This window comes from Chiloscyllium plagiosum, unplaced genomic scaffold (genome assembly GCF_037043375.1).
Source record: "Chiloscyllium plagiosum isolate Xiang-an unplaced genomic scaffold, Cpla_swu_hap1 HiC_scaffold_17, whole genome shotgun sequence".
Lineage (NCBI taxonomy): Eukaryota > Metazoa > Chordata > Chondrichthyes > Orectolobiformes > Hemiscylliidae > Chiloscyllium > Chiloscyllium plagiosum.
In genome coordinates, this window is record NW_028270155.1 from 62,868,158 (window position 1) to 62,896,123 (window position 27,966).

Sequence of the window (27,966 nt, forward strand, 5' to 3'; positions counted from 1 at the left end):
TTAGGGGGAAGAGTACACCAAGTTACTGAGATTGGTGGACACCTGAGGGGAAGTATCCTGAATATAAAATACCATTGCCATCATTATCTCATATTTAATGCTATTCTGAAGACTTGTGAAACTAACAGCAGGTTGCTCTACATTTGCAGTAAAACAATGGATACACCATAAAGCTGAAATCATTGGAACTGTGGTTTAGATTAGAGTGGCGCTGGAAAAGAACAGCAGGTCAGGCAGCATCCAGGGAACAGGAAAAGTGACATTTCAGGCAAAAGTTCTTCATCGGGAATAGAAGCAGAGAGCCTCCAGGGTGGAGAGATAAATGGGAGCTGTGTTTTATAAGAAAATTCAAACAAGATATTTCCACAATCTGCTGTTACAGTGGTCTTTCTCCCACTGTGCTTCCATCCAGCAAGTTCTGCACTAATACAACCATCACTGTCGCACAATTCCCAAAACTGAATAGTAGGTTTTATTATAAAGTTCATTTACCTGCTGAAGAGGACAGGCTGGTGGATGATTCCGAAAGTGGAAATTCATACGTGAGATATTTTTCTATCAAATCGATGTTTATAAATAATGGAATTGAGATACTGAAGGGTAATTCTGTCTTACCGGGGGTGTTTCACAGGGTCTGCCTGTCACTGGGGTAGTGACACTGACATGATTGGAAAGGTTACTCTGTGTTGTAATTTTAAATGGGTCAGCACTTGGAAAAAAGGCAAAAATGTCCTGTAAAGAAATATGGTAAAAATATTGTAACAGATTATCCTACATTAAAGTTCCACATCATAAGTATTTCACAGATTGATTCATCTCTGACTTGGAAATGTTAAACATTTTCATGTCTCGACCTGTCATCAGAACTCAGAAAAATGAGAAGTGTAATTGGTTTTGAGCAAGTGAAAGGAGATCAGGGAACATTCCAGAATGTCCCTGTACTTGATCAGTACCCAAGTATCATTTAAATGTTTAAATACTTCAGTGGTGACGAAAACACAATCATTATTATCACAAAGTGTCAGTCCGCAGACTCCAAATGTGAGAATTCCCAAGTCTAAGCCCTTCAGTGGATGCTATTGTGTAACTGCTGTATCTATCCCTGATTAGAGGGGAATCCCACATTAACAGGAGTAGAATTGGGGCTAACCAGGGGCTCAGGCTGAGATCAAGTATTGGACTGCTGAAGGAAATCCAAACATTTAAAATTGAAGCTTTAATACAGCTCTCACTGGGGCCCTATTCAGCCTTCCCAGTCTGGTGGAGGTTCCAGATGTACCTGCTAAACATTGAGGCCTAGCAGGCAGGGACACATATAAACAGATGGACATGGAGTAGGAGCAGGCCATCAGGCCTTTGGGCCTGTTCCACAATTTAATAAGATCATAATACATTGGAGCAGAAGGAGGCCATTTGGCCCATCGTATCTGCTCTGTGATTCAATAAGTTCAAGGGTGATGGGATCATCCTCACTTCCACTTCTCGACATTTCTCCAATAATTCTTAACTCTTTCACTGAATAAAAATCTGTCTAACTCAGTCTTTAATACACTTTATGGCCCAGCCTCTCCAGGCCTCTGCAGTAAATAGTTTCATACGACCAGTGCCTCGGAGAAAAGACATTCCTCATCATCTCTGTCTTAAAGGGACACACCTTACTCTGAGATTATTCCCTCTGCCCCTGAACTCTCTCACGAAGAGAAATAACCCTCAGCATCTCGCCTGTCAAACCCCCATAACCTAAAATGTTTCAACAAGGTCATCTCTCAATCTGTGAGACCTTAAGTCCAGACAAAACCTCCTCAACTTCTTGTCATAGTGATATCCCTCCGTACAGAATCACTGAATTCTTACAATGCAGAAGGAGGCCATTTGGCCCATTGTGCTTGCACACCTCTTCAAACGAGCATCATTACCTCATCCCAATCTCCTGCCTCCTCCCCATAACCTTGCATATGATTTTTATCCAAATAACCAGCCAATGCCCTGTTGAAGACACCAATTGAACCTGCCTGCACCACATTTCCAGCAGTATATTCCATACTCTAACTCTTCACTCAGTGGAAATGTGTTTGTTTGTTCTCACATCACCCCTGTTTGGTTTGCCCATCCCTTTAACTCTCTGCCCTCTTGTCCTTGTCCCTTTCACAAGCAGGAGCACTTTCTCCCTGTGGGCTCCATCCAGCCCACTCGGTTTCAAAAGCCTCTATCAAATCTCCTCTCAGTCATCGTCTCTCGAATGAGAACAGTGTCAACTTCCTCAATCTATCCTTATCACTGTCATTCCTCATTCCTGGACTCATTCTTGTAAATTACTTCCGCATTCTCTCCAATGCACTCACATCCTTTTCTATAATAATATGCCCACATCTCCTAACAATACTCTACTTGCGGTCTAATCAATGTATTATACAAGTTCAACATTGCCTCCCTGTTCTTGTACTCCATGCCCCTACTAATACAGGTGAGAATACTGTGGGCTTCAACTGCTTTCTCCACTTGTCCCACCACCTTCAATGATCTGTGCGCCTAAACACCCAAGACCCTCTGCTCCTGCACCCCCTTTTCCTTGGGACCCACACAGTGAACATTTCGGGACTGCCTCCAATGCCAGTACATCTTTCCTTAGAGTCGGGGACCAAACTGTTCACTGTCTTCTTGGTGTGCTCCAGCAGGTGCCCAGTTTCATTTTAACAAGTCTTCCTTATTTTTACACTTCATTCCCTTTGAAATAAGGAGCAACATTCCATTGGCCTTTCCGATTACCTTCTGAACATCCACACCAACATTTTGAGATTCCTGGAAGAGAACTCCCAAAACCCTCTTTTGTAGTTTTCTCCAGGCTTTCTTCATTAAATAACATTCAGCTCCTCCAATCTCCCTGGCAAACCTGACAAACAGCCATGGTGTGATTGAAAACCATGTCCCCCGAAGACCAGCCTGGGGTTCAGAATTACTCATCCAGTGACATTTCCACTTTCCCACCACTTCCCCTCCAGTTTGATTGGGCCGTGCAGTGCTGCTTTCTCGTTATTGCCAGCGCAAACACGTTCTCAACACGCACCAACCTTTAGTCCTTTCACACAATTAGTTCCCTTTCTTCTCTTATGCAGGCTCTTGTGAGTCCCAGCAAACCACCACAAAGAAGAGACACACACTGGAGTGCCTCAGTTCTAACCCCACCTCTGAAGAGGATGCGACTGAGTGCTCAGAGGATGTACCAGCAAGGCTTTCACTGCACCCTGTACCAGCTCAGACTTTCATCTCAGTGGGTACACTTTCTAGATGAGAGACAGGAGTACAGTCTGGTGAGCACATCATTGTGCTGTCCCACAGTTGGCCGAGGAAGAAATGTCCCAGGTCACTGGTCAGGAGAGAACTGGAGACCAGCACAACACCAGGCAGAATATGACCTGCTGTTCTCAGCAATTAAAGGACATCAGCAACATGCAGAGAAACACCCAGCAACAGTATACAAGCTTGTCTGCAGCAGTCAGGAAAGTGAATCCAAGGATGGATGAGTGCACCAACGCTAGCTCTGGCACCATGGACAGGCTGGTGACTGCGCTGGAAACCCAGGTCCTGCAAACCAAGTGTCTGCTGCTTATACACACAGGCCTGAACTCCATCAGTGTAGCTATCGGCTCTCAGCATCAATGGCAAAGCCAAAGGGGGATGAGGGACCTCAACCTCATTCCAGATCCTACTTCCTCTCAGGTAGACAGGATGGTGCCAGCAGACACCCACAGGAGGAGGAGTCCCACATGAGACCTCCTGCAGCTTCTCAGGACAGTCTAGTGGTGTCTGACCCCTTCACCTCCCCCCTGCCTCTGATGCTAATACCTACTGAAGTCCAAGCCAAGAGGGATGATCCTGTAACCCGGCAGGACAATCTCAGCTAACCTGGGCCCTCTAGAATCAAATATCCCAGGGGGTGACCAAACACGTCTTCCAGGCCAACATGACCAGCTACAGAGAACATTCCCCCTATCCCAGCAGCAGAAGGCTGGACTGCACTGAAACATTGGACTGAGACGGAAAGGAAATTAAAAACCGCCCTGAGGGCATATGGGTGACAGGGAGGACACATCAGTGCATTTCTCTAAAAATATGCTCCTTTGCATTCTCAAAATGTCAGCTTCATTGTCTGTGCAGCTGTTGGAGCTAGTGAGAGGTGAGCAGCCTTTTCAGATATCCCAAGGGAGAAAGAAGCTGTAATGGCCAAGCCTTACTCATTCTCTCAGAAGCACCCAACTCCTCGTCTGTAGATAGCATCAGAATTATGGATCCTGAACTGTGACCTCGATGACTACAGCTAAGGCAGGTTAATGTTAACAACACTCAGGGTAAAAACAATGTTCAGGGATTCTGACAGGGCCTGGCCTGCACAAATCATCCACATTTACACAAACCTTGACAGTGAGAGGGTAGATTCAGTGATGATATCACATATCTCTGCAGGCAATGTTTTATTCAATCTCTCAGCTTTTGGAGGGAGCGCATTGTCATTAAAAGCTGGGAGGTACACAATGGGGAGTTCATATCTTCCCTCTCCCTCATAGCGCAGTGATCTGCTGAGAGAATCTGCACAAAACACTGCTTCTCTCTGGTTAGGTGCTGTCCAACAGGATGCCCAAGTCTTTCAGGGCAATTTAGCAGTTTGACACATTGAAGTCTAACCAATGATGGAAGGCTGTAATGGAGGTACCTCCGAATTGCTCCCAACCTGCTGCAAATCGTGAGGGACTGCATCACACAGCACTCAGATCTCATGCTGTTGTTGAAGGTCTAAAACTCCATAACCTCATGAGATGGGACTGTCCTATCTCACTGACTGCTGCTTTCTCCAAAATAGCAGGAAAACCTGCAAAGTGCAGATACTGGAAGGTGGAAACACCTGAAGAGAGCAAGCAGACAATCATATGGAAAACAAACGATTTCTTCATTCACAGACAAGTTCAAGGAGTTCAGAAATTGTCTGCTCCACACATACTGACCAGGGGTGTCTTGCCATACACCTCACCGAGAGTTACAGAATGAAAGGAAGTTGAAAACCCAGCACATTTATCCTGGAAGCAGGTTTCAATTATTTCCTCGTGCTTAATGAAGCATAGCTCTATCATGCTTCCTTGGGCATCTCTCCATGTCAATGTCCTGATCCTCATCTTCCTCCTCAGAAACTTCCTCAATGAAGTAGCACACCCTTTCTGGTTAGACTCTAAGTCCTCACAGGAGCAGTCCAGGCAGCAAAGCCTCACGGGAATGCAGGAGCAAAAGATGGCCATTCAGCCCACTGAAACTGCCCTGCCCTTCAGGATGATCATAGCTGATTGAACATTTCAAAAGTCCTTTGCTCATCCTATCCCCATATTAGTGACCACCAGAAATGTATCAATCTCTCCCTTAAACATACTCAAATCTGGATTCTCCACAGCCTTCTGCAGAGAATTCTTTGGAAAACTGAGAATTTCAAAGGTTCACAACCCTCCGAGGAAAAACAATTCTCCTCATTCACACCGAAGTGGCATCCCCCTTATTTTTCAATTGTTCCTGGTTCTAGACCCCCCCCACTCGAGGTAACGTTTCACCCGCATCAACCCAGTCTATCCCTTTCACTATTTTGCATTTTTCATTGAAATCATTTCTTATTCTTTGAAACTCTAGAGAATAAAGACCAATTTTTTTTCAATATTTCTTCATTGGACAGTATTACCAACGGCAACAGGTCTACGATAAGTTCCATTATGGCCCTGGTGGAAACATGGACAGTGTTGTGTCTCTGTTCTGCCTCAGTCTGAGGCTTTTGTAAAGGTGTCATCAGTTTTTGATGGAGTTGATGAAGTGGGAACCTTTTCGGTTGCCGATGTTTACCGGCTGGTGATAGGAAATGATCAGAGCAAGATGGGTGCACGCTATAGCACCCTGTCCCTGGGAGAAACCAGCTCTGGGGGAGAATCCCACTGTTCAGGCTGCTTGACTGAGCCAGCACATACATCATTTGTAGATGTATGAGATTCATATGTGTCCCTGTCTGCAAAGTAACTGGCAGAAGCAAGCAGCTCATTAGCATTCCTGAGCTCGAAGGTGAAGTCTGAAGGAGGTGACGCGGTGTGTGATTTGTCTAAAAGCAGCCGTGATGATGTGCTGAGGCTGGGTGTTTGGTGATGCCCACTTGCATGGATCAAGGGTGGAAGAGGACAGTGTCCATGGAGCATGTGGTGAAATGATGGAAAGATGGAGTTGTCCAAAGGCATGGAGAAGGAGGCAATAAGCTGCAGTTGCCAGGTAACCGCTGTGACATCCATGTAGTTTAGTTTGAATTGGTGTCATCTAGTTTCTCAGGGACGGGGAGGAGAACTGGAAGCTGCATACAGTGACGGGAGTGGGGCTGATAATGAGATGCAACTTCATGGAAATAAAATGGTGACCGTTCATGTGCAAGATTCAGAATTTGCTGTGTGAACTGTTGGGAAAACTGGAAATGTTATTCCCAACATTGAGGACCTGATTTTTCCATTTTCTCTGTATTTTCCCAATTTTCTTACCATTTCCCATGCCACGCAAGGGAGCAGGAATTAACACCCAAAAGGACACTCTCCTCAAGTCAAACTGAGAGATGCTGAGAGTGGGAGTGAAGCCCAAAAGCCTATGTTTCCTTTGAAACAAGATGTAACACAGGAACAACATTGCACTGATTGCTGGGAATGGACCCATAAACCAGGGGCAATAGAAGAGCAGCATGTTCTCCCAGAACCTTCTAGAATAGAGAATGTACCTCAGGATAGATGAGGAAATATTTCCTTGAACTCCATTGAACTTAGCCAGATTACGGGAGGTTACAGAGGTTTTATGTCTCAGTGAGAAGTATTCCCTTTCCTCTCCAACAAAACAAAGGAACAAATTCATCTTTTGAGAGACACTGGGACACTTCAGTCATTGATGGTGGCTGATGAGACAGATTGTGCTCCAGACAAGTAAAAAGTGTTATGAAGCTATTCCCTTGTTCAAGGTTAAATTGCAAAGTGATTGGGAAAGAAAGTTAAATTGTGGAAATTATTCCCAGTTTTTGAAGGGGTAGATATGATACAGGATAATGACTGAGCCAGCACATGGGCTTACCCCTGACCAGAAACGGGACTGATCAGCTATATCAGTCCTGTGGCTGTGAGAGCAGGTCAGCGGCTCGGTATTCTGCTGTGAGTGACTCACCTCTGCACTCATAAGCCTGTCTACAAGGCACACCTCAGCATTCTGATGGGATACTCTCCACTTGTCCTTGCTATGGTTCCAGCTGATGACGGGACTGGACAGTTCAGATCTTAAAATGGAATCGGCCTTGATAGATTGCATAGCTCATACTTCTATTTACTTACAAGTGGAGATTACGTATCAAATCTGGCAGTGAGGAAAGCAAATGCAATGTTAGCATTCACTTAGAGAGGGCAAGATTACGAGAGCAGAAATGTCCTGCTGAGGCCACAAGACAGGGATAGAATGAGGCCATTCAGCCCATTGAATCAGCTCTAGCATTCAATCATGGCTGGCCTGTTCCTCACCCACATTCTCCTGCCTGCTCCCCATAACCCTTACTCCCTTACTGATCAAGAACCTGTCCATCTCTATCTTAAAGACACTTGGACAATGAGATCCAGCACCCTCTGGCAGCAGAAATTCCTCCTCATCTAAATGGTCACCCCCTCACCCTGAGGCTGTCCCCCCAGTTCCTAATCTCCTATTGGTGGAAACATTTTCTCCACATCCACTCAATCCAGGCCTCTTAGTATCAAGTTTCACTCAGATCCCCCTCATCCGTCTACATGCCATTGAGTATGTTCCCAGAGTTCCCATTTGCTCCTCATGTGACAAGCCCTTTATCCTCGGGATCATTCTTTTAAGCCTCCTCGAGACCTCCTCCAACACCCTTCCTTCGATATGGGGCCCAAAACTCAGACTCAGCAACACATTTCTGTTATTATATTCTAGCCATCTTAAAATTAATGTCAATAAAACATTTGCCCGTATGTTAATCTCGGGAGAATTCTGAATGAGAAACAACATTCTAGAAGCTTGGCAGTCGCAGGATAAAGGAAACCACTTGGTTGGCATCACATCCACCACCTTCAACACTCCCTACGTGCAGCTCAGGCTCACAGTGGGAGCAGTAAGTACCATTCATTAGATTAACTCACCAAAACTCCTTGAAAAGCACCTTTCAAACCTGCTGCATCCAGCATCTTGAAGGATGGCGCCAGAAGATTAATGAAAACAGGACCATCTGCAAGTTACCCTTCAAGCCACACACCATCTGATCTGGTAATAAATCACCATTAGTTCACAGCCACTGAGTAAAACTCCCAGAACTCCCCTCCTGTCAGCATTGTGGGGATAAGCATTATGGAGGTTCAAGTAGGCAGCACACAACCAGCTTCTCCAGAGCAATGAGGGACAGGGAACTATTGTTGGCCCATCCAGCAACACCTGCATCCTGGGAGAGAATGAAAACAAATGACTGATTTCCCTGGTTTGTCTGCACTAGCGGGAGCTCAGACACTGCAGCAGAGTTGGGAGGCCCATTGAAAATCCATGTATGGGCTTGATATCAAAGTCAGAACGGGATTTCAAGCAGGAGGTTCATCTGAACTGAGAGGCTGAAATATTGTTACATTGCTGGGTTTTAAACAGATTAAAAATAAACAGAGACTGGGGTGGGAGAGCTACAGAATATTTTGCAGAGGCATGTTCAAGACTTGGGCAGAGCTGTATTGAACTGCAGTAAGAATGTGACAACAGTCTCACGTTCCAGGCCAATTGAACCTTATATTGGAGTTTATTTACAGTGTGGAGATGAGCATGATTCATACCTTCGATTCCAGTGTTAGTACAAAGAAGAAACCCAGACGGTCACATCTGCAAGTGATCGTATCCACTCTGTTTCCCGGTCCGCTCATGAGGGTGTTACATCCATTCGGATCGAAGGTGCCTGTGTTGGAGAATTATTAATCATGAGAATCATTCCCCCATTTACACATTCCAGTATTGAGTGATGTCAGCATTTTAAAACAATCTTCACTTACCATTCCCACCAGAGTCCCGGGTGCTGCATGGTGGAGAATCGGACTAAAATGGAAATGATAAACCAGAACATTACAACAACAATAACACAGTTGAAGCAGCTGTATCGATACAAACACATTGAGACATTTCTCTCTCGCCTGTCTAACAGGGTAAGGCAGGGAAGGAGGAGGAAATGTGATGCCAACTAGGAAATTGTTGGGTTGAATTTTCCGGATCCTGGGTATGACCTCAGTGTTCCCACCAAAGCACCTTTACACAAAGCAGATTCCTAATTGGTCACCTCCCCATTCACCATCTTTAACTTTACCAGGAAGTACAGGGCCCAGAGGGAGGGTCTGAAGCAGTGTCCAGACAGCAGCCTCATTGGGAGAGGAGAAAGTTGCTGGACACGGGAGAGACCGAGCATCACCTTAAAATAGGGGCACTCACAAATGTCTCTCTCTTCAGTGGTGAGAACGATACAAAGTCCTGTGAGGAGCCTCAGGTTGGACAGTGATCCCTCTGAAAGAGTGTCTGCACTACTCCAGGACCACTGTGAGCATTGCAGCTCCCTGATGCTGTCAGTTATATCAGTTACCCATGGTCCACTGCCCTCCCAATGAGAGAGCCCTTCCACCGTGTTACTCAACTCCTGACAGAGCAGGGGCCTGTGTAACACCAGCAGCATTGCAGCAGTGGAGGATCATGGTCCCTGACTGGGGCCATATTTGACCTCACTGCCTGGCCATCTCTGTGGAGGTTGCTGCTGAGTCCTGTGATCGCTCCAGTCCCTTAACATGAGAAAGTCACCCCTGGACAGGGTTAAGGAATACCCATTCTGGATCAGTGGTGCTGGAAGAGCACAGCAATTCAGGCAGCATCCGAGGACAGGCAAAATCGACGTTTCGGGCAAAAGCCCTTCATCAGGAATAAAAGCAGAGAGCCTGAAGCGTGGAGAGATAAGCTAGAGGAGACTCCCTGAGATTCTTGTAGAGAGAGGAGGAAACCGTCTTCAAGGCAGGCATCCTTGCAAGAGGATTCGCAGTAAGGAATACCCACTCAAGCCACTGTCCCCATAACCACGCCCACTCAAGTTACTGTCTCCACCCCCACCTTGAATTCCAGCCCCACTCCAGGTCCTAGCTCCCATCCGCACCGTGTCTTCACCATTCCCCCAGACCTCCCCCTCACTGAGGACGAATGTTTTGTCCTCAATATTGGCCTCACCTTTATTCCTCTACACTCCCAGATTAATGAGTTCGACTCACGCTGCGATCTTGAACGTTTCTTCCACCACCTCCTCCTCTGGGCCTACTTTTACAACCAAGACTCCCGCCCACCCACCGAGGATCCCTTCTCCCGCCTCCAACACACCCTGTCCACCTCGACACCCCATGCTGGCCTGTTACCCGCCCTTGATCTCTTCATTTCAAACTGCTGCCGGGACATCAACTGGCTCAACCTGTTCACCCCCCCTCACCCACTCCAACCTCCCACCCTCACAATGCACAGCTCTCCACTCTCTCCGCTCCAACCCCAACCTCACCATCAAATCAGCGGACAAAGAGGGTGCAGTGGTGGTTTGGGCACTGACCTCTACACTGCTGAGGCCAGGCTCAAAGACACATCCTCCTACCGCACCCTCGACCATGACTTCACCCCCCCCCCCCCATCACCAAACCATCATCTCCCAGACCATACACAATCTCATCACCTCAGGGGATCTACCACCCACCGCTTCCAACCTCATTGTGGAGGAACCCCGCACTGTATGGGAGATGGATTCACATTTTTGGATCTTGGGAATCTCTTTTGGGGTAGAAGTGGCCTGTACAAGAAGGACAGATTGCACATAATTTGGAAGGGGACTAATATACTGGCAGGGAGATTTGCTAGAGCTGCTCCGGGTGATTTAATCTAGTAAGGTTGGGTGGGGGGGGGGGGAATGTGGTAGTGGTGTGGGGGGGTGGTGATGGGGGCAGGGTGTGGGAGGGTGTGTGTGGGAGGGAGGGAGGTGGTGGGGGCAGGGTGTGGGGGGCGTGTATGGGGGAGTTGGAGGGGGTGGTGGTGGGGGGGAAGGGGTGGGGGGTGTGGGGGGATGATGGTAGGGGGAGGTTGTGGGGGGTGGTGGTGGGATAAGCGTGTTGGGTGGGTGGGAGGGGATGTGGTGGTGGGGGGAGAGTGTGGGGGGCAAAGGGGGGGGTGGTGGTGGGGGGAGGGGGTGATAATGAGGAAAGTGATCAATCTGAGACTGGTACAGTTGAGAACAGAAGCGAGTCAAACAGTCAGGGCAGGGAATTACAGAAACATAGCTCAGGGATGGGCAGGACTGGCAGCTTAATGTTTCAGGATACAAATGCGAGAGGAAGGATAGAAAGGGAGGCAAGAGAGGAGGGCAAGTGGCATTTTTGATAAGGGATAGCATTACAGCTGTACTGAGGGAGGATATTCCTGGAAATACATCCAGGGAAGTTATTTGGGTGGAACTGAGAAATAAGAAAGGGATGATCATCTTCTTGGGATTGTATTATAGACCCCCTAATAGTCAGAGGGAAATTGACAAACAAATAAGTAAGGAGATCTCAGTTATCTGTAGGAATAATAGGGTGGTTAAGATTGGAGATTTTAACTTTCCAAATATAGACTGGGACTGCCACAGTGTTAAGGGTTTAGATGGAGAGGAGTTTATTAAGTGTGTACAAGAAAATTTTCTGATTCAGTCTGTGGATTTACCTACCAGAAAAGGTGCAAAACATGATCTACTCTTGGGAAATAAGGCAGGGCAGGTGACTGAGGTGTCAGTGGGGGAGCACTTTGGGGCCAGTGACCATAATTCCATTTGTTCTAAAATTAGGATGGAAAAAGATATACGGGATCTAAAAATTGAAGTTCTAAATTGGAGAAAGGCCAATTTTGATGGTATTTAGCAAGAACTTTCAAAAGCTGATGGGGGGGGGGGAACGTGCAGATGTTCGCAGGTAAAGGGATGGCTGGAAAATGGGAAGTTGTCAGAAATGAGGTAATGAGAATCCGGAGAAAGTATATTCCTGTCAGGGAGGAGAAAGTGAGGTCTGCAGATGCTGGAGATCAAAGTTGAAACTTTATTGCTGGAACAGCACAGCAGGTCAGGCAGCATCCAGGGAACAGGAGATTCGACGTTTCGGGCACAGGCCCTTCTTCAGGAATGAGCAGAGAGTGTTCAGCAGGAGAAGATAAAAGGTAGGGAGGAGGGACTTGGAGGAGGGGCGTTGGAAATGTGATAGGTGGAAAGAGGTCAAGGTGAGGGTGATAGGTCGGAGTAGGATGGAGGCGGAGAGGTCAAGAAGAAGACTGCAGGTCAGGAAGGCGGTGCCGGGCTGGAGGGATCCGGCTGAGACAAGGTGGGGGGAGGGGGGATGAAGAAACTGGTGAAGTCCAAGTTCATCCCCTGCGGTTGGAGGGTTCCCAGTCGGAAGATAAGACGCTCCTCCTCCGACCGTCGGGTTGTTGTGGTTTGGCGGTGGATGAGTCCAATGACCTGCATATCCTCGGTGGAGTGGGAGGGGGAGTTGAAATGCTGTGCTACAGGTTGGTTGGGTTGGTTCGTCCGGGTGGCCCAGAGGTGCTCTCTGAATCGCTCCGCAAGTAGGCGGCCTGTCTCCCCAATATAGAGGAGGCCACACCGGCTGCAGCGGATGCAGTAGATGATGTGGGTGGAGGTGCAGGTGAATCTGTGGCGGATATGGAAGTTTCCTTTGGGGCCTTGGAGAGAAGTGAGGGGGGAGGTGTGGGCGCAAGTGTTGCACCTCCTGCGGTTGCAAGGGAAGGTGCCGGGAGTGGAGGTTGGGTCGGTGGGGGGTGTGGATCTGACAAGGGAGTCGCGGAGGGAGTGGTCTCTACGGAAAGCTGATAGGGGAGGGGAGGGAAATATATCCTTGGTGCTGGGGTCTGTTTGGAGGTGGCGGAAGTGACGGCGGATGATGCGCTGTACATGGAGATTGGTGGGGTGGTAGGTGAGGACCAGTGGGGTTCTGTCCTGGTGGCGGTTGGAGGGGCGGGGCTCAAGGGCGGAGGAGCGGGAAGTGGAGGAGATGCAGTGGAGGGCACCGTCGACCACGTCGGGGGGGAAATTGCGGTCCTTGAAGAAGGAGGCCATCTGTGTTGTACGTATTTTGAACTGGTCCTCTGTCAGGGTGAAAGGGAAGGCTTTAGGTATTGGGAATGCTGGATGACTAAAGAAATTGAGGGTTTAATTAAGAAAAAGAAGGAAGCATATGTCAGGTACAGACAGGATAGATCGATTGAATCCTAAAAAGAGTATAAAGGAAGTAGGAGTAAACTGAAGAGCGAAATCAGGAGGGCAAATAAGGAACATGAGATAGCTTTGGCAAACAGAGTTAAGGAGAATCCAAAGGGTTTTTACAAATACGTAAAGGACAAACCAGGGAGAGAATAGGGCCCCTCAAAGGTCAGCAAGGCGGCCTTTGTGTGGAGCCACAGGAAATGGGGCAGATACTAGTTTGTATCAGTATTTACTGTGGAAAAGGACATGGAAGATATAGAATGTAGGGACAGAGATGGTGACATCTTGCAAAATGTCCATATTACAGAGGAGGAAGTGCTGGATGTATTGAAACATATAAAAGTAGATAAATCCCCAGGACCTGATCAGGTGTACCCGAGAACTCTGTGGGAAGCTAGGGAAGTGATAATTGGGCCTCTTACTGAGATATTTGTGCCATCAATAGCCACAGGTGAGGTGCCAGAAAACTGGAAATTGGCTAACGTGGTGCCACTGTTTAAGAAGGGTGGTAAGGACAAGCCAGGGAAGTATAGATCAGTGAGCCTGACGTCGGTGGTGGACAGGTTGTTGGAGGGGATCCTGAGGAACAGGATGTACATGTATTTGGAAACACAAGGACTGATTAGGGATCATCAACAAGGCTTTATGCGAGGGAAATCATGTCTCACAAACTTGATTGATGAGGGCAGAGTATAGTAGATGTGATCTATATGGATTTCAGTAAGGCATTCGACAAGGTTCCCCATGGGAGACTAGTTAGCAAGGTTAGATCTCATGGAATACAGGGACAATTAGACATTTGGATACAGAACTGGCTCAAAGATGGTGGTGGTGGTTGTTTTTCAGACTGGAGGCCTCTGACCAGTGGAGTGCCACAAGGATTGGTGCTGGTCCATGACTTTTCGTCATTTATATAAATGATTCCGATGTGAGCGTAAGAGGTACAGTACGTAAGTTTGCTGATGACATCAAAATTGGAGGTGTAGTGGACAGCGAAGAAAGTTACGTCAGATCACAACGGGTTCTTGATCAGATGGGCCAAAGGGCTGAGGAGTGGCAGATGGATAATTTCGATAAATGTGAGGTGCTACATGTTGAGAAAGCAAATCTTAGCAGGAGTTATACACTTAATGGTAATGTCCTAGGGAGTGTTGCTGAACAAACAGACCTTGGAGAGCAGTTTAGCTCCTTGAAAGTAGAGTCGCGGGGAGATAGGACAGTGAAGAAGGTGTTTGGTATGCTTTCCTTTATTGGTCAGAGTGTTGAGTCCAGGAGTTGGGAGGTCATGTTGCGGCTGTACAGGACATTGGTTAGGCCACTTTTGGAATATTGCATGCAATTCTGGTCTTTATCCTATCAGAAAGACATTGTGAAACTTGAAAGGGTTCAGAAAAGATTTACAAGGATGTTGCCAGGGTTGGAGGATTTGTGCTATAGGGAGTGGTTGAATAGGATGGGGCTGTTTTCCCTGGAGCGTCGGAGGCTGAGGGGTGACCTTATAGAGGTTTATAAAATCATGCGGGTCATGGATAGGATAAATAGACAGGTCTCTTTACTGGGGTGGTGGAGCCCAGAACTAGAGGACATAGGTTTAGGGTAAGAGAGGAAAGATAGAGACCTAAGGGGCAACTTTTACTCGCAGATGTGTATGGAATGAGCTGCCAGAGGATGTGGTGGAGGCTGGTACAATTGCAACATTTAAGAGGCATCTGGATGGGTATATGAATAGGAAGGGTTTGGAGGGATATGGGCCGGTGCTGGCAGGTGGGACTAGATTGTGTTGGGATATCTGGTCGGCATGGATAGGTTGGACGAAAGGTCTGTTTCTGTGCTGTACATTGCTATGTTTCTATGACTGTAACTGACCTAACCAGACTGTGGCCATTTTTAATGATTTTTTCCATAATCTCCAGAAACCTGAATAAACAGGGTCACCTGACCCGAGGGGAACAACATATTTTACCATGAATGTTGTGTGGGGTCCGCCTGTAACAGAGAAATCCCTCTGACCATGAGATTTTGGATGGAGCCAGGGCCATATCCATGGGGTGGACAATCATTCTGTCCTGTCCCAGACCCTCCTTTCTAAACCCTCCAGAGGAATTTCAGGACACAAAGCGATGGGAAATATCTCACAAGGCACAGCGATCCTCATTTGTACAGCATCATAACATTCCACACCCTCATCATGATCACAGCTTCTGATGGACATTAAAGAGACAAGGAGATCAGCTCCGAATCCTCCAAACCTGCCCAGACAGGGCTCCATTCACAGCCTGAGGACTATAGAATTTCGGGGTCATTCAGTTTAACTTGTTCATCAACACTGGAGATGATCCAGACTGTGCTGCACAATCCAGTCAGACCTGGCTGCTCACAGGCTCAGCTCGATGATATTGTGGAGGTTTATCTCACCTGGAAAGGCACGTCCTGAAATGTAACTGTCAGAGGGCTGGTGAGATCATCAATCATTGAATCCCCCACTTGGACTGTAACATCGGGTGAGACAGGGTTCCCCTCCTGGCCCTGTAACAACACACAGAATGGATGGTTAAACATCTACTCACTGAGGATTTACAGAACACACAGAAACATTTCAATGATCTTCATTTCTGTGGTGAGGGTGAACAGAGGAGGCTTCCTCATTGTAACAAATGTTACCTTAGGGGCTGCAATCCCAGAAGCTCCCTTTGCTGTCAGAAATGTGTGAATGATAACTCCAGACCCTCCATGAAGCTTTCTGCCCGCCCTGCCCTAGACTGTGGGGATGGGTCATTAACACATTAAAGTACATCAGTGATGTCCACCCCAGTGGGAGTTCCGAGAGACAGAGCGACCCCTTACACAGGGACAGAAACAGAAATACAGAGAGACTCAGTGTTGGGGAGTGAAGGGGTGTGGGCTACAAACCCTGTTCCTGAGGGTGAAGCCCAGTCACCCCCTGGTTTTGATTCTTGGGTGCTTATTGAGACTCACTAATGGTTCCTCCACTCCCACTGTTCACCTTGTTCAACATAACGATTCTCCCAAAATCCAGAGCTTTCAGTTGTGACTGATGCAGTGTGACTCGTTTGGGGGGATATATAGTGAAACACCAGACAACTGGTATCTCTGATTCCCTCAAGGACGTGGTCTCCAACTGCACCAGCTCCTGTACAACTCAGAGACAAGGGACCCTCAAGACAAGGAAGATGTTCATCGGAGATAACATAAAGAACTGTGGATGCTGAGGATCTGAAATGAAAACAGAAAGTGCTGGAGAAACTCAGCAGGTCTGGCAAAACCTGTGGAGAGAAAGTAGAGTTATTGTTTCTATATTTCTATTTGTCCAGTAACCCTTGTTCAGGACTGTTCTGAAAATGGGTCAATGGATTCAACTCTGCTTTCTCTTCGTAGATGCTGCCAGACCTGCTGAGTTTCTCCAGGACGATGTTCCTCTAGCTCTACTCCACACTGTTACAGAACAGCTTTACCCTATGCCAGCTTTCGAAGGGCTGCAGGCTGTGAACCCGATTTCCCCTTTCCCAGGCTCGAACCCCACCAACCAGAAACAGAGCCCTGCAACTGGGGAGAAGGAACCTCAGCCTGAAAATCCCGAATCCCGACTGAAACCACAGAAGGTGGTGATTTGGTCCATCGAATCTGTACCTGGTGTTTCAAAGAGCAATCCACTGAGGGTCCCCTCCTTTGCTCTGTCCTTATAGAATCAGACAGCACGGACTCATCTTCTGGCAATCCTTCTCCTTCAATTATTTATTCCATTCCATTTTAAAATTTAATCCTGAATGTGCACCCACTGCACTATCAGCCATTACATTTCACAGGCGAGCTGCAGATTATATTAAACTGTTTCTCCTTATATCACCTCTGCCCCTTTTTCTAAATCTGTGTTCCCTGATGAACCATCCTTCAGCTATTGGAAACAGATTCTATTCCTTTGCTCGATCAAAACCCTTCACTGTTTTAAATACCTTTATCAAGTCTCCCCTTGGCCTTCCCTTCCACAGTCTCTGTGCTGCTCTTTCCTCAGTCCATTTGACCCTTCCCTGACTCCATGACTTTGACCTTCTGACCTCAGACCCTCCTGCTCCTGTACTCGAATCCTCTTGCTGCGAAGGCCAGTGTACCATTTACCTTCTTCCCCACCTGCTGCTCCTCCAGGCTTCCTTTCAGTGACTGGTGTAGAAGGACACCCAGGTCTCATTGCACCACCCCCTTCCCCAATTTATCACCGTTCAGATAATGATCGGCCTGTCTGTTTTTGCTACCAAAGTGAACAATCTCACATTTATCCACTTTATACTGTGTCTGCCATGTACTTGCTCATTTACTTAACTTGTCCAAAACATACTGCAGCTTCTCTGCATCCTCCTCACAGCTCACCCTCCCACACAGCTTTGTATCATCTGTAAACTTGGAGATATGGCACGTAGTTCCCTCATCGGAATCATTCATGTCCATTGTGAATCGCTGGGGCCCAAACACTAATCCCTGCAGTACCCAACACTGCCTCCCACAAAGAAAAAGACCCATTTTGTCCCACCTGTTGTGGATTCGGTCAGTTTAACACTTCGGCCTCCCTGGTCCCTCTTGGGAATGTCACACAAGATGGAAACTGGCGACGAGGATAAAACAGCTTTGAGATCGACTGGATCGATAAACTGACTCATCAGGAAAAAAAAGCAGAATCGTGGACCTCACTGTAGATCTCAGAGGCATTTTGATAAAATGAAGGAAAATCATCAAAAGACACTCTCGCTGCACTGAAGCAGGTACGGTCAGGAAATAAAACAAATTCACCCGAGGGAAGAGGGGAACAGTGCAGAAGAAGCTCACCATGGGCCCCACCCTGAAAGGACACTGTGAGTAACAACTACCCTAGACCGAGGGAAATGGTTACAGCTCAGGGTGTAGTGTTGGAAAAGAAACAGGCAGCTTCAGGAATACCTTATTTTAAACAGGAACAAGTGAACCAGCGTTAAACATTTAGCTCCACGGGACCATGAGGTGAAAATACTGAGAGCTGGTACTCGCACTCAGAGAGATTTTCATATTTTGTTCAAGCTGACAAAATTGAAGCAGATATAGTCATCCTTGTTCTTGAGTATTATGGGATGGGGAGAGGCTTTTAACTTCTTGAGGAGTCTGGCACAGCCAGAGAAGCCGGGTTCCAAAACTTATCAAGAAATAATAGGAATCCTCCAGAACCATTTCTCACCAAAATCATTGAGGATTCTGAAAGGTTCAGATTGCATAAGTATAACCAGCAAGATGGTGAGTCTGTCTCCCAGTTTGTAGCAACTTCAAAGCCATTAGCAGAATGTTGTGAATTTGGAGACAACTTAAATGATGCAATCAGAGACAGACTGGTGTGTAGTTTAAGATTTGAAACAATCCAGAAGTCATTACTGACAGAAAGGAACTGAGATTTAAAGAAAGCTCTGGTAATGGCAGTCCCTGTGGAACCAGCAGATAAGAAACTTAAAACTCAACAGCTCAGCTTGTTTTTTAAATATTCAAGGATAAAGTGAGGTCTGCAGATGCTGGAGATCAGAGCTGAAAATGTGTTGCTGGAAAAGCGCAGCAGGTCAGGCAGCATCCAGGGAACAGGAGAATCGACGTTTCGGGCATAAGCCCTTCTTCAGGGCTTATTCACTCATACGATGAGTATGTGACTGGCGAGACCAGCATTTATTGCCCATCCCTAATTGCCCAGAGGATAGTTAAGGGCTAATCACATTGCTGTAGGTCTGGAGTCACACTAGGCTGGACCAGGTAAGGATGGTAGTTTCCTTCCCTAAACAATGTTCGTGAATCAGATGGGTTTTTCCCAAAAATTGACAATGCTTGCGTGGTCATCAGTAGATGCTGAAGTACAGATTTTTAATCAAATTTAAATTCCACCATCTGCTGTGGTAGGATTCGAACCCAGGCTCATGGAATATTAAAGGGCAAATTTCATGGGTGTAGTTGATTGTATTAATGTGAATGTTCCCTTACACGGTCAGGCTGAAGATTTGCCCTGAAACATTGTCAAAGGAAATGTTCCAGTTTTATTGTGAAGAATTTAGTTGGAGAAAGTCAAAATCAACTGGACAGAAGTGAATCACATGTTAGATTCTGAGAGTGATCTCCACAAAATGTTTTCAATGGGGATCTGGGAAGCATGGAAAATGCCTCTTGCTAAATGAGATGAGGGTAATGCAGAATGTTACATTGTTGGATCAGCCTCACATAATCGGGGGAAAGGTCGGGGCAGAATGGGAGAGGCTGGTCAAGATGGGAGTCCTTGGACCCATCAATGTGAGTGATTGGGCCATGCCCATTGTGCCAGTGTGAAAGAAAGATGGATTGGTACCAACCTGCGATGAATTTAAGGTCACTATTAACCCTGAACTGTGTGCTGTGCAGTAAACGTTACCTTTAATCAGTGATCTTTTTGCTGGAACAAACAAAACCTAAATTGCTGGAGAAACTCAGCAGCATCTGTGGACCAAATACAGAAATAGCCTTTCGAGTCCCGTGACCCTTTTCCAGATCTGATAACAGGTGGGACAGGGTTGTATTTATGCTGGGGACAGGGGTGGTGGAGGGGTGGGTTTGGGTGGAGAGCTTAGAGAAAGAGTGAGAGAGGGGGAAACAGGATTGGTTACAGTAAGCTAGGGAAGGAGAGAAGCCAGGTAGATGACAGTGGGGACTTTAAGTCGGTGAGAGTGGGTTTGCTGTTTTCCTCTTCCTCGTGTGCTGAAAGCAACCCATTCCATGACAGGATCTGGGGTGTGTGGGACTCAGTAACAGAAAGGGAAGGAGGTGTTCATGCTGTAAAATTATTAAACTGGAGACTGAGTCCTGAAGGCTGGAAGGTCCCCAAGCAGACGATGAGATGCTGTTCCTGCAGTTTGTGTTGAGCCTCACTGTAACAGGCCTGAGACAGAAATGTTAGGATGGGAATGCAGTGGTGTGTTGAAGTGGCAGGAAACTGGAAGCTCAGGGTCACTTTTGCCGACAGCACATCGATGTTCCACAAAGTGGGAACCCAGTCTGTGTTTCATACCCCCAGTGTAGAGGAGACCACATTGTGAGCAGCGCAGACAGTAAATCAGATTGAGTGAAGTGTCGGTAAATCGCTGCTTCACCTGGAAGGTGTCTCTGGGACCTTGGATAGTGAGGAGGGAGGAAGTAAACGGGCAGGTGTTACACCTTCTGCAATGGCATTGATCTCTTTGCTGGATTAGCTGGGGGTCAGCATTTCACTAAAATTGATCTGAGTCGAGCCTATCTCCAGATAAGTATAGACCCTGAGTCACAGAAATACTTGTCAATTCTAACACATAAAGGGATATTCCAATACAAGAGCCCTGTATTTGGAATCACATCTGCACCTGTGTTACTCCAACGTGCCATGGATCAGATTGTCAGTGATTGGAAGGAATCAGAGTTACCCAGACAATATTTTAGACAGGGGGAGAAATGAAAGAGAACATCTCAATAATTTAGATGCAGCTTTGCAGAGACTTGAAGATTATGGCCTCAGACTGAGACAAGACAAATGTAAATATTTTAAATCTCCCATTGAATATTTAAGGCATGTCATTGATGCTCAGGGACTACACAAGTCACCATAATTGACCCAAAATTGAGGCACCACTGCCTAAAATATACCAACCACTGTGGTTTTTGGACTGACTAAATTACTATGGCAGGTTTATTCAAGTCTTGCAGCCATCCTCCAACCGTTACACAATTATTCTGCCAAAACAGGAACTGGAAATGGGAAGATCAATGTGAAAGCTTTTACACAAGCCAAGGATTCTTTATGAATTCAGGAGGCCTGACCCAGTTTGACTGAAAGCTATCACTGCAGCTAGCATGTGATGTCCCACTGAATGGAGTGGGAGCAGTCATTTCTCACGTGGTACCCAGCGGGAAAGAGAGCCAATAGATTTTACACCAAGATCACTGAACAAAGCAGAAGTGAGCTCTGCACAGATAGAGAAGCTCTTGGAATCATTTCTGGCAATATATCAATCCCTGTGTGGCCTGGAACTTACCCGACTGACAGACCACAGCCCACTGACCACAATATTTGGGCCTCATACAGAGATACCTTCTCGAGCAGTGAGCCATATGCAGAGGTGGGTGTTGTTGCTGTCAGCTCACACTCATACAATTAAGTATCAGCAATGCAACCTACATGGGAATGTCCATGGGCTCTTTCAGTTACCTTTGTCAAATGAGTTGAATACAAATAGTCCTTATGCAGACATCTTCCACATTGAACCAATAGAGAACATAGCGGAAATGGCAGGACACATTAAGAAGTGCACCAGAAATGATCCACTGTTATTAAAAGTGACGGATGTGGTGCTTTGTGGTAAAGTCACAGGAACACCACCAGAACTGAAGCCATATGTCTCACAGAAGCTACAACTATCCATACAAGCAGAATATCTTCTCTGGGGAGTGTGGGTCACCATTCCAACACAGTTAGGGAAATGTGTGTTAAATCAACTACATGAAGGCCACTGTGGCATTGTCAGAACAAAGGAGACAACCAGAAACTAATTTTGGGACCAGGGCTCGACTCTGAAATTGAGGAGAAGGTGGGAATATGTGCTGCTCGTACAAGAGCCTCAACCGACATCCATTAGTGCCTTACCCCCATGGGAATGGCTGGAAAGGTCATGGGAAAGAATCCATATTGACCACACCAGACCTTTCGAAGGGTGAATGTTTCTCACAGTGGTTGATGCACACACTAAATGGCCTGAAGTTGCCATCATGGAGACATCCTCTTCAGGGGAATCCATTGAAAGACTGGGGGCGATTGTTGAGAGGTTTGCTTCACTGAAAGAATTTGTTCCTAATAACGGTCCACAGTTTATATCACAACCGTTTACAGATGATCTGAAGCAGATTGGAATCCAACATGTCCAATCAGCTCTTTATCCCCCAACCAGAAATAATTTGGCAAAAAAACTTTGTTCAGACAATAAAACATTCCTTCAGGGTAACAACAACAAGAATCACAATCCAAAAGACTGAGCCAAGTTTTGTTCCCATACCAGAACACAACCCACTCGATGACTAAAGCTTCCAGCATCGCCCTTGGGAAAGGATCAGTTGCACATGGCATTTGATTCGTTGGAACCACCCATTACAGAGGACATTGTTGATGGGAAACAACTGAATCTGGGTTTCCAGCGAGGGAACAAGGCCAAACTCTGTTTTACAAAAAGGTCAACGTGTGTTGGTGAAGGATTGAGATCCACAAATAATTTTGCTAAATAAAGACCTGGATATCCCTGAGGATACAGCAGTAACTTGAATATCTGAAGGTGAGAATACCTTAGTGGAGAATACCATGCATTGTGTAAAACTTCTGAACATTAATTCATCTCAGGAAAAGACAACAACTGATGTTTCTCCTCGGTTACATTAACTACATTAGGAATTGTTCTAGAGTTGAGAGGATTATGGGAGATAACCTCGAGCACATCTGTTATTTCCAGGGCCACATTCTAAACCTCTCTGTGATGAAGGTTATCAGGCTCTGGGATTGATCTGCCTTTTCTCCGATCTGCTTCCCCAATACCATTTCCCTAAGAAGACTTCTTCCTTTCAATTCCTCCTTTCCATTTGTCCTTGTGTCCCCCATCTTTTGGGAAGTTGTATGTTTTCTTTCTTTGTGAAGACGGAACTAAAGTATGTCATTAATTGGTCTGCCATCTCTTTGTTTCCAATTATAGGTTCTCTTGTTCCTGACTGCAGGGGACCTATATTCATGTTAATTAATCCTTTTTCTCTTAACATACTCAGAGAAGCTTCTACTATGAGCTTGTATGTTTCCTTTAGGATTACACCCATACTCTGTTTTGTCCCTCTTAATCGGTCTCTATTTCTCCCGTTGCAAGGGCCAAAGGTCTTTCCAATCCTCTGGTCTTTGCTTTTCTGGCCAATTTGGATGTGCCTTCCTCAGGTTTAATACTCTCCCTAATTTCCCTTGTTAACCAGGGCATTACACGGTTCCTGTTTTAATTCCATTCCAGAAATTAAGACATTTTGCTGTTTGTCTGTTTTAATGTTTGTCATTGCCTAACCACTAGCATCTCTTTAAATAACAATCCCCAAATTATCATGGTCAGCTTGTGTCTCACACTATCATAGTTTCTTTTATGTAAATTTTCAGGAATGAGGAAAGTGTGTCCAGCAGGCTAAGATAAAAAGTAGGGAGGAGGGACTTGGGGGAGGGGCGTTGTAAATGCGATAGGTGGAAGGAGGTCAAGGTGAGGGTGATAGGCCGGAGTGGGGTGGGGGCGGAGAGGTCAGGAAGAAGATTGCAGGTTAGGAAGGCGGTGCTGAGTTCGAGGGTTGGGACTGAGATAAGGTGGGGAGAGGGGAAATGAGGAAACTGGAGAAATCTGAGTTCATCCCTTGTGGTTGGAGAGTTCCTAGGCGGAAGATGAGGTGCTCTTCCTCCAGCCGTCATGTTGCTATGGTCTGGCGATGGAGGAGTCCAAGGACCTGCATGTCCTTGGTGGAGTGGGAGGTGGAGTTGAAGTGTTGAGCCACGGGGTGGTTGGGTTGGTTGGTCCGGGTGTCCCAGAGGTGTTCTCTGAAACATTCCGCAAGTAGGCGGCCTGTCTCCCCAATATAGAGGAGGCCACATCGGGTGCAGCGGATGCAGTAAATGGAGTGTGTGGAGGTGTAGGTGTATTTGTGGCAGATATGGAAGGATCCCTTGGGGCCTTGGAGGGAAGTAAGGGGGGAGGTGTGGGCACAAGTTTTGCATTTCTTGCGGTTGCAGGGGAAGGTGTCGGGAGTGAAGGTTGGGTTGCTGTGGGGTGTAGACCTAACGAGGGAGTCACAGAGGGAGTGGTCTTTTCGGAACGCTGATAGGGGAGGGGACGGAAATATATCCCTGGTGGTGGGGTCCGTTTGGAGGTGGCGGAAATGACGACGGATGATACGATGTATATGGAGGTTGGTGAGGTTGTAGGTGAGGACCAGTGGGGTTCTGTCCTGGTGGCGATTGGAGGTGCCGGGCTCAAGGGTGGAGGAGCGGGAAGTGGAGGAGATGCGATAGGTGGAAGGAGGTCAAGGTGAGGGTGATAGGCCGGAGTGGGGTGGGGGCGGAGAGGTCAGGAAGAAGATTGCAGGTTAGGAAGGCGGTGCTGAGTTCGAGGGTTGGGACTGAGACAAGGTGGGGGGAGGGGAAATGAGGAAACTGGAGAAATCTGAGTTCATCCCTTGTGGTTGGAGAGTTCCTAGGCAGAAGATGAGGCGCTCTTCCTCCAGCCGTCGTGTTGCTATGGTCTGGCGATGGAGGAGTCCAAGGACCTGCATGTCCTTGGTGGAGGGGAGGTGGAGTTGAAGTGTTGAGCCACGGGGTGGTTGGGTTGGTTGGTCCGGGTGTCCCAGAGGTGTTCTCTGAAACGTTCCGCAAGTAGGCGGCCTGTCTCCCCAATATAGAGGAGGCCACATCGGGTGCAGCGGATGCAGTAAATGATGTGTGTGGAGGTGCAGGTGAATTTGTGGCGGATATGGATGGATCCCTTGGGGCCTTGGAGGGAAGTAAGGGGGGAGGTGTGGGCGCAAGTTTTGCACCTCCTGCGGTTGCAGGGGAAGGTGTCGGGAGTGAAGGTTGGGTTGCTGTGGGGTGTGGACCTAACGAGGGAGTCACGGAGGGAGTGGTCTTTTCGGAATGCTGATAGGGGAGGGGAAGGAAATATATCCCTGGTGGTGGGGTCCGTTTGGAGGTGGTGGAAATGACGACGGATGATACGATGTATATGGAGGTTGGTGAGGTGGTAGGTGAGGACCAGTGGGGTTCTGTCTTGGTGGCGATAGGAGGGGCAGGGCTCAAGGGTGGAGGAGCGGGAAGTGGAGGAGATGCGGTGGAGGGCATCGTCGATCACGTCGGGGGGAAGTTGCGGTCTTTGAAGAAGGAGGCCATCTGGGTTGTATAGTATTGGAACTGGTCCTCCTGGGAGCAGATGCGGCGGAGACAAAGGAATTGGGAATAAGGGATGGCGTTTTTACAGAGGGCAGGGTGGGAGGAGGTGTAGTCTAGGTAGCTGTGGGAGTCGGTCAGTCTATAGTAAGTGTCCGTGTTGATTCGGTCGCCCGAGATAGAAATGGAAAGGTCTCGGAAGGGGAGGGAGGAGTCTGAGACGCTCCAGGTAAATTTGAGGTCGGGGTGGAAGGTGTTGGTAAAGTGGATGAATTGTTCAACCTCCTCGTGGGAGCACGAGGCTGCGCCAATACAGTCATCGATGTAGCGGAGGAAAAGGTGGGGGGTGGGGCCAGTGTAGTTGCGGAAGATGGACTGTTCCACATATCCTACGAAGAGGCAGGCATAGCTGGGGCCCATGCGGGTGCCCATGGCTACTCCTTTGGTTTGGAGGAAGTGGGAGGATTGGAAAGAGAAGTTGTTCAGAGTGAGGACCAGTTCAATTAGTCGAAGGAGGGTGTCAGTGGAAGGGTACTGGTTGGTACGGCGGGAAAGGAAGAAGCGGAGGGCTTTGAGTCCTTCGTGATGGGAGATGGAGGTGTACAGGGACTGGATGTCCATGGTGAAGATAAGGCATTGGGGACCGGGGAAGTGAAAATCATGGAGGAGGTGCAGGGCGTGGGTGGTGTCCCGAACGAAGGTGGGGAGTTCTTGGACTAAGGGGGACAGGACCGTGTCGAGGTATATAGTGATGAGTTTGGTGGGGCAGGAGCAGGCTGAGACAGTGGGTCGGCCGGGGCAGTCAGGTTTGTGTATTTTGGGCAGGAGGTAGAAACGGGCGGTGCGGGGTTGTGGGACTGAGGTTGGAGGCGGTGGGTGGGAGATCCCCCGAGGTGATGAGGTTATGGATGGTCTGGGAGATGATGGTTTGGTGGTGGGGGGTGGGGTCATGGTCAAGGGGGCAGTAGGAGGAGGTGTCCGTGAGCTGGCATTTAGCCTCAGCGGTGTAAAGGTTTTGGATTTTGGAGCTTTTTGGAGTTTTGAATTTTGGATAAAGGATTGTGTACCTGTACTGTGTACAGTTCAGGTTGTCATGGTACAGGAAGGATATGGTTGCATTGGAGAGGATGTAGAAAAGGTTCACAAAGATGGTATAAGGAATGGAGGGTTTGAGTTAGAAGGAGTGGCTGGATAAGCTACAAGGCCTTTTCACTGGAGCGCAGGAGGTTAAAGAGTGACCTTCGAACACAGAACACAGAACTGTACAGCACAGTACAGGCCCTTCAGCCCACGATGTTGTGCTGAGCATTTACTTTAATCTGAGATCAATCTAACCTACACACCCCTCAGTTTACTGCCATCCATGTGCTTGTCCAGCAGTCGCTTAAACATCCCTAATGTCTCTGACTCTACTCCCACCACTGGCAGTGCATTCCACGCACCCACCACTCTCTGAGTAAAGAACCTGTCTCTGACATCACCCCAATACCTTCCTCCAATCACCTTAAACTTATGATCCCTTGTGACAGCCATTTCTGCCCTGGGGAAAAGTCTCTGGCTAACTACTCTATCTATGTCTCCCATTCCCTTGTACACCTCTATCAAGTCACCTCTCTCTCTTCCTCTCTCCAGTGTGAAAAGCCCAAGCTCACTCAACATCTCTTCAGAAGACAAGCCTTCCAATCCAGGCAGCATCCTGGTAAATCTCCTCTGCACCCTCTCTAAAGCATCTACATCCTTCCTCGAATGAGGTGACCAGAACTGAACACTACATTCCCAGTGTGGTCTAACCTGGGTCCTATAGAGCTGCAGCAAAACCTCCTGGCTCTTAAACACAATCCCCCTGTTAATGAAAACCAAAACACCATCCACCTTCTTAACAACCCGATCAAGTTGGCAGCAACTTTGAGGGATCTATGTCCGTGGGCCCCAACATCCCACTGTTCCTCCACTCTGCCCACAGTCCTGGCTTTAAGCCAAAAGCCAATATCACCCGCACTGTCTGTGTCCTCATTGCATCCAGTGATCTCCCCTCCATTGCCTCCAAACTCATAGTCCCCCAGCCCCACACTGCCCAGTTCGACCTGCTCTCCAAGGTCCACAAGCCCAACTACCCCGACCGACCCATCGTCTCGGCATGCTCCTGCCCCAATGACCTAATCTCGTCTTACCTCGACTCCATCCTCTGCCCCTCAGTTCAGGCACTTCCCACCTCCATCTGCGACACCAACCACACTCTCCATCTCTTCAGCAACTTCCAGTTCCCTGGCCCCCAGTGCTATCACTTCACTATCGACGTGCAGTCCTTATACATGTTAATATCTCACAAGGATGGCCTCCAGTCCAATTGCTTCTTTTTCTCCAACAGACCCATCCAGTACCCCCCTCCACCAACACCCTCCTCCGCCTTGCCAAACTGGTCCTCACCCTCAATAACGTTTCCTTTAACTCCTCCCATTTCCTCCAAATCAAGGTGGTGGCCATGGGTACCCACATGGGCCCCAGCTATGCCTGCTCTTTGTTGGCTATATCGAACAGTCCCTCTTCAGCACCTACACAGGCAATGTCCTCCAACTCTTCTGCCGTTATATCAATGACTGCATCGGTGCAGCTTCCTGCCCCCAGACTGAACTGGAGCAGTTCATCGACTTCGCCCACAACTTCCATCCCGCTCTCA

General features: G+C 47.6%; 1 protein-coding gene across 1 annotated transcript; it reads right to left on the minus strand.

The window, feature by feature from the left end:
- LOC148147378 (uncharacterized) lies at positions 1-27,956 on the minus strand. Its single transcript, XM_087995602.1, has 6 exons — positions 27,846-27,956; positions 15,752-15,862; positions 9,075-9,117; positions 8,862-8,980; positions 616-732; positions 1-57 (listed from the first exon to the last, which is right to left on the minus strand). Exons 1-6 carry the CDS (start codon positions 27,954-27,956, stop codon positions 1-3), a joined length of 558 nt encoding a protein of 185 aa, XP_087851728.1.
- Between the last annotated feature and the right edge of the window lie 10 nt (positions 27,957-27,966).

Excerpts from the sequence above, each read along its gene's own strand:
- LOC148147378 (XM_087995602.1), bottom strand. The coding sequence starts at position 27,956 with ATGGAAGTTGTGGGCGAAGTCGATGAACTGCTCCAGTTCAGTCTGGGG. Across the intron at positions 9,118-15,751 it reads TTCAGGACGTGCCTTTCCAG|TCCGATTCTCCACCATGCAG; the intron begins GTGAGATAAACC and ends TTTCCATTTTAG. Across the intron at positions 733-8,861 it reads TACTAACACTGGAATCGAAG|GACATTTTTGCCTTTTTTCC; the intron begins GTATGAATCATG and ends ATTTCTTTACAG.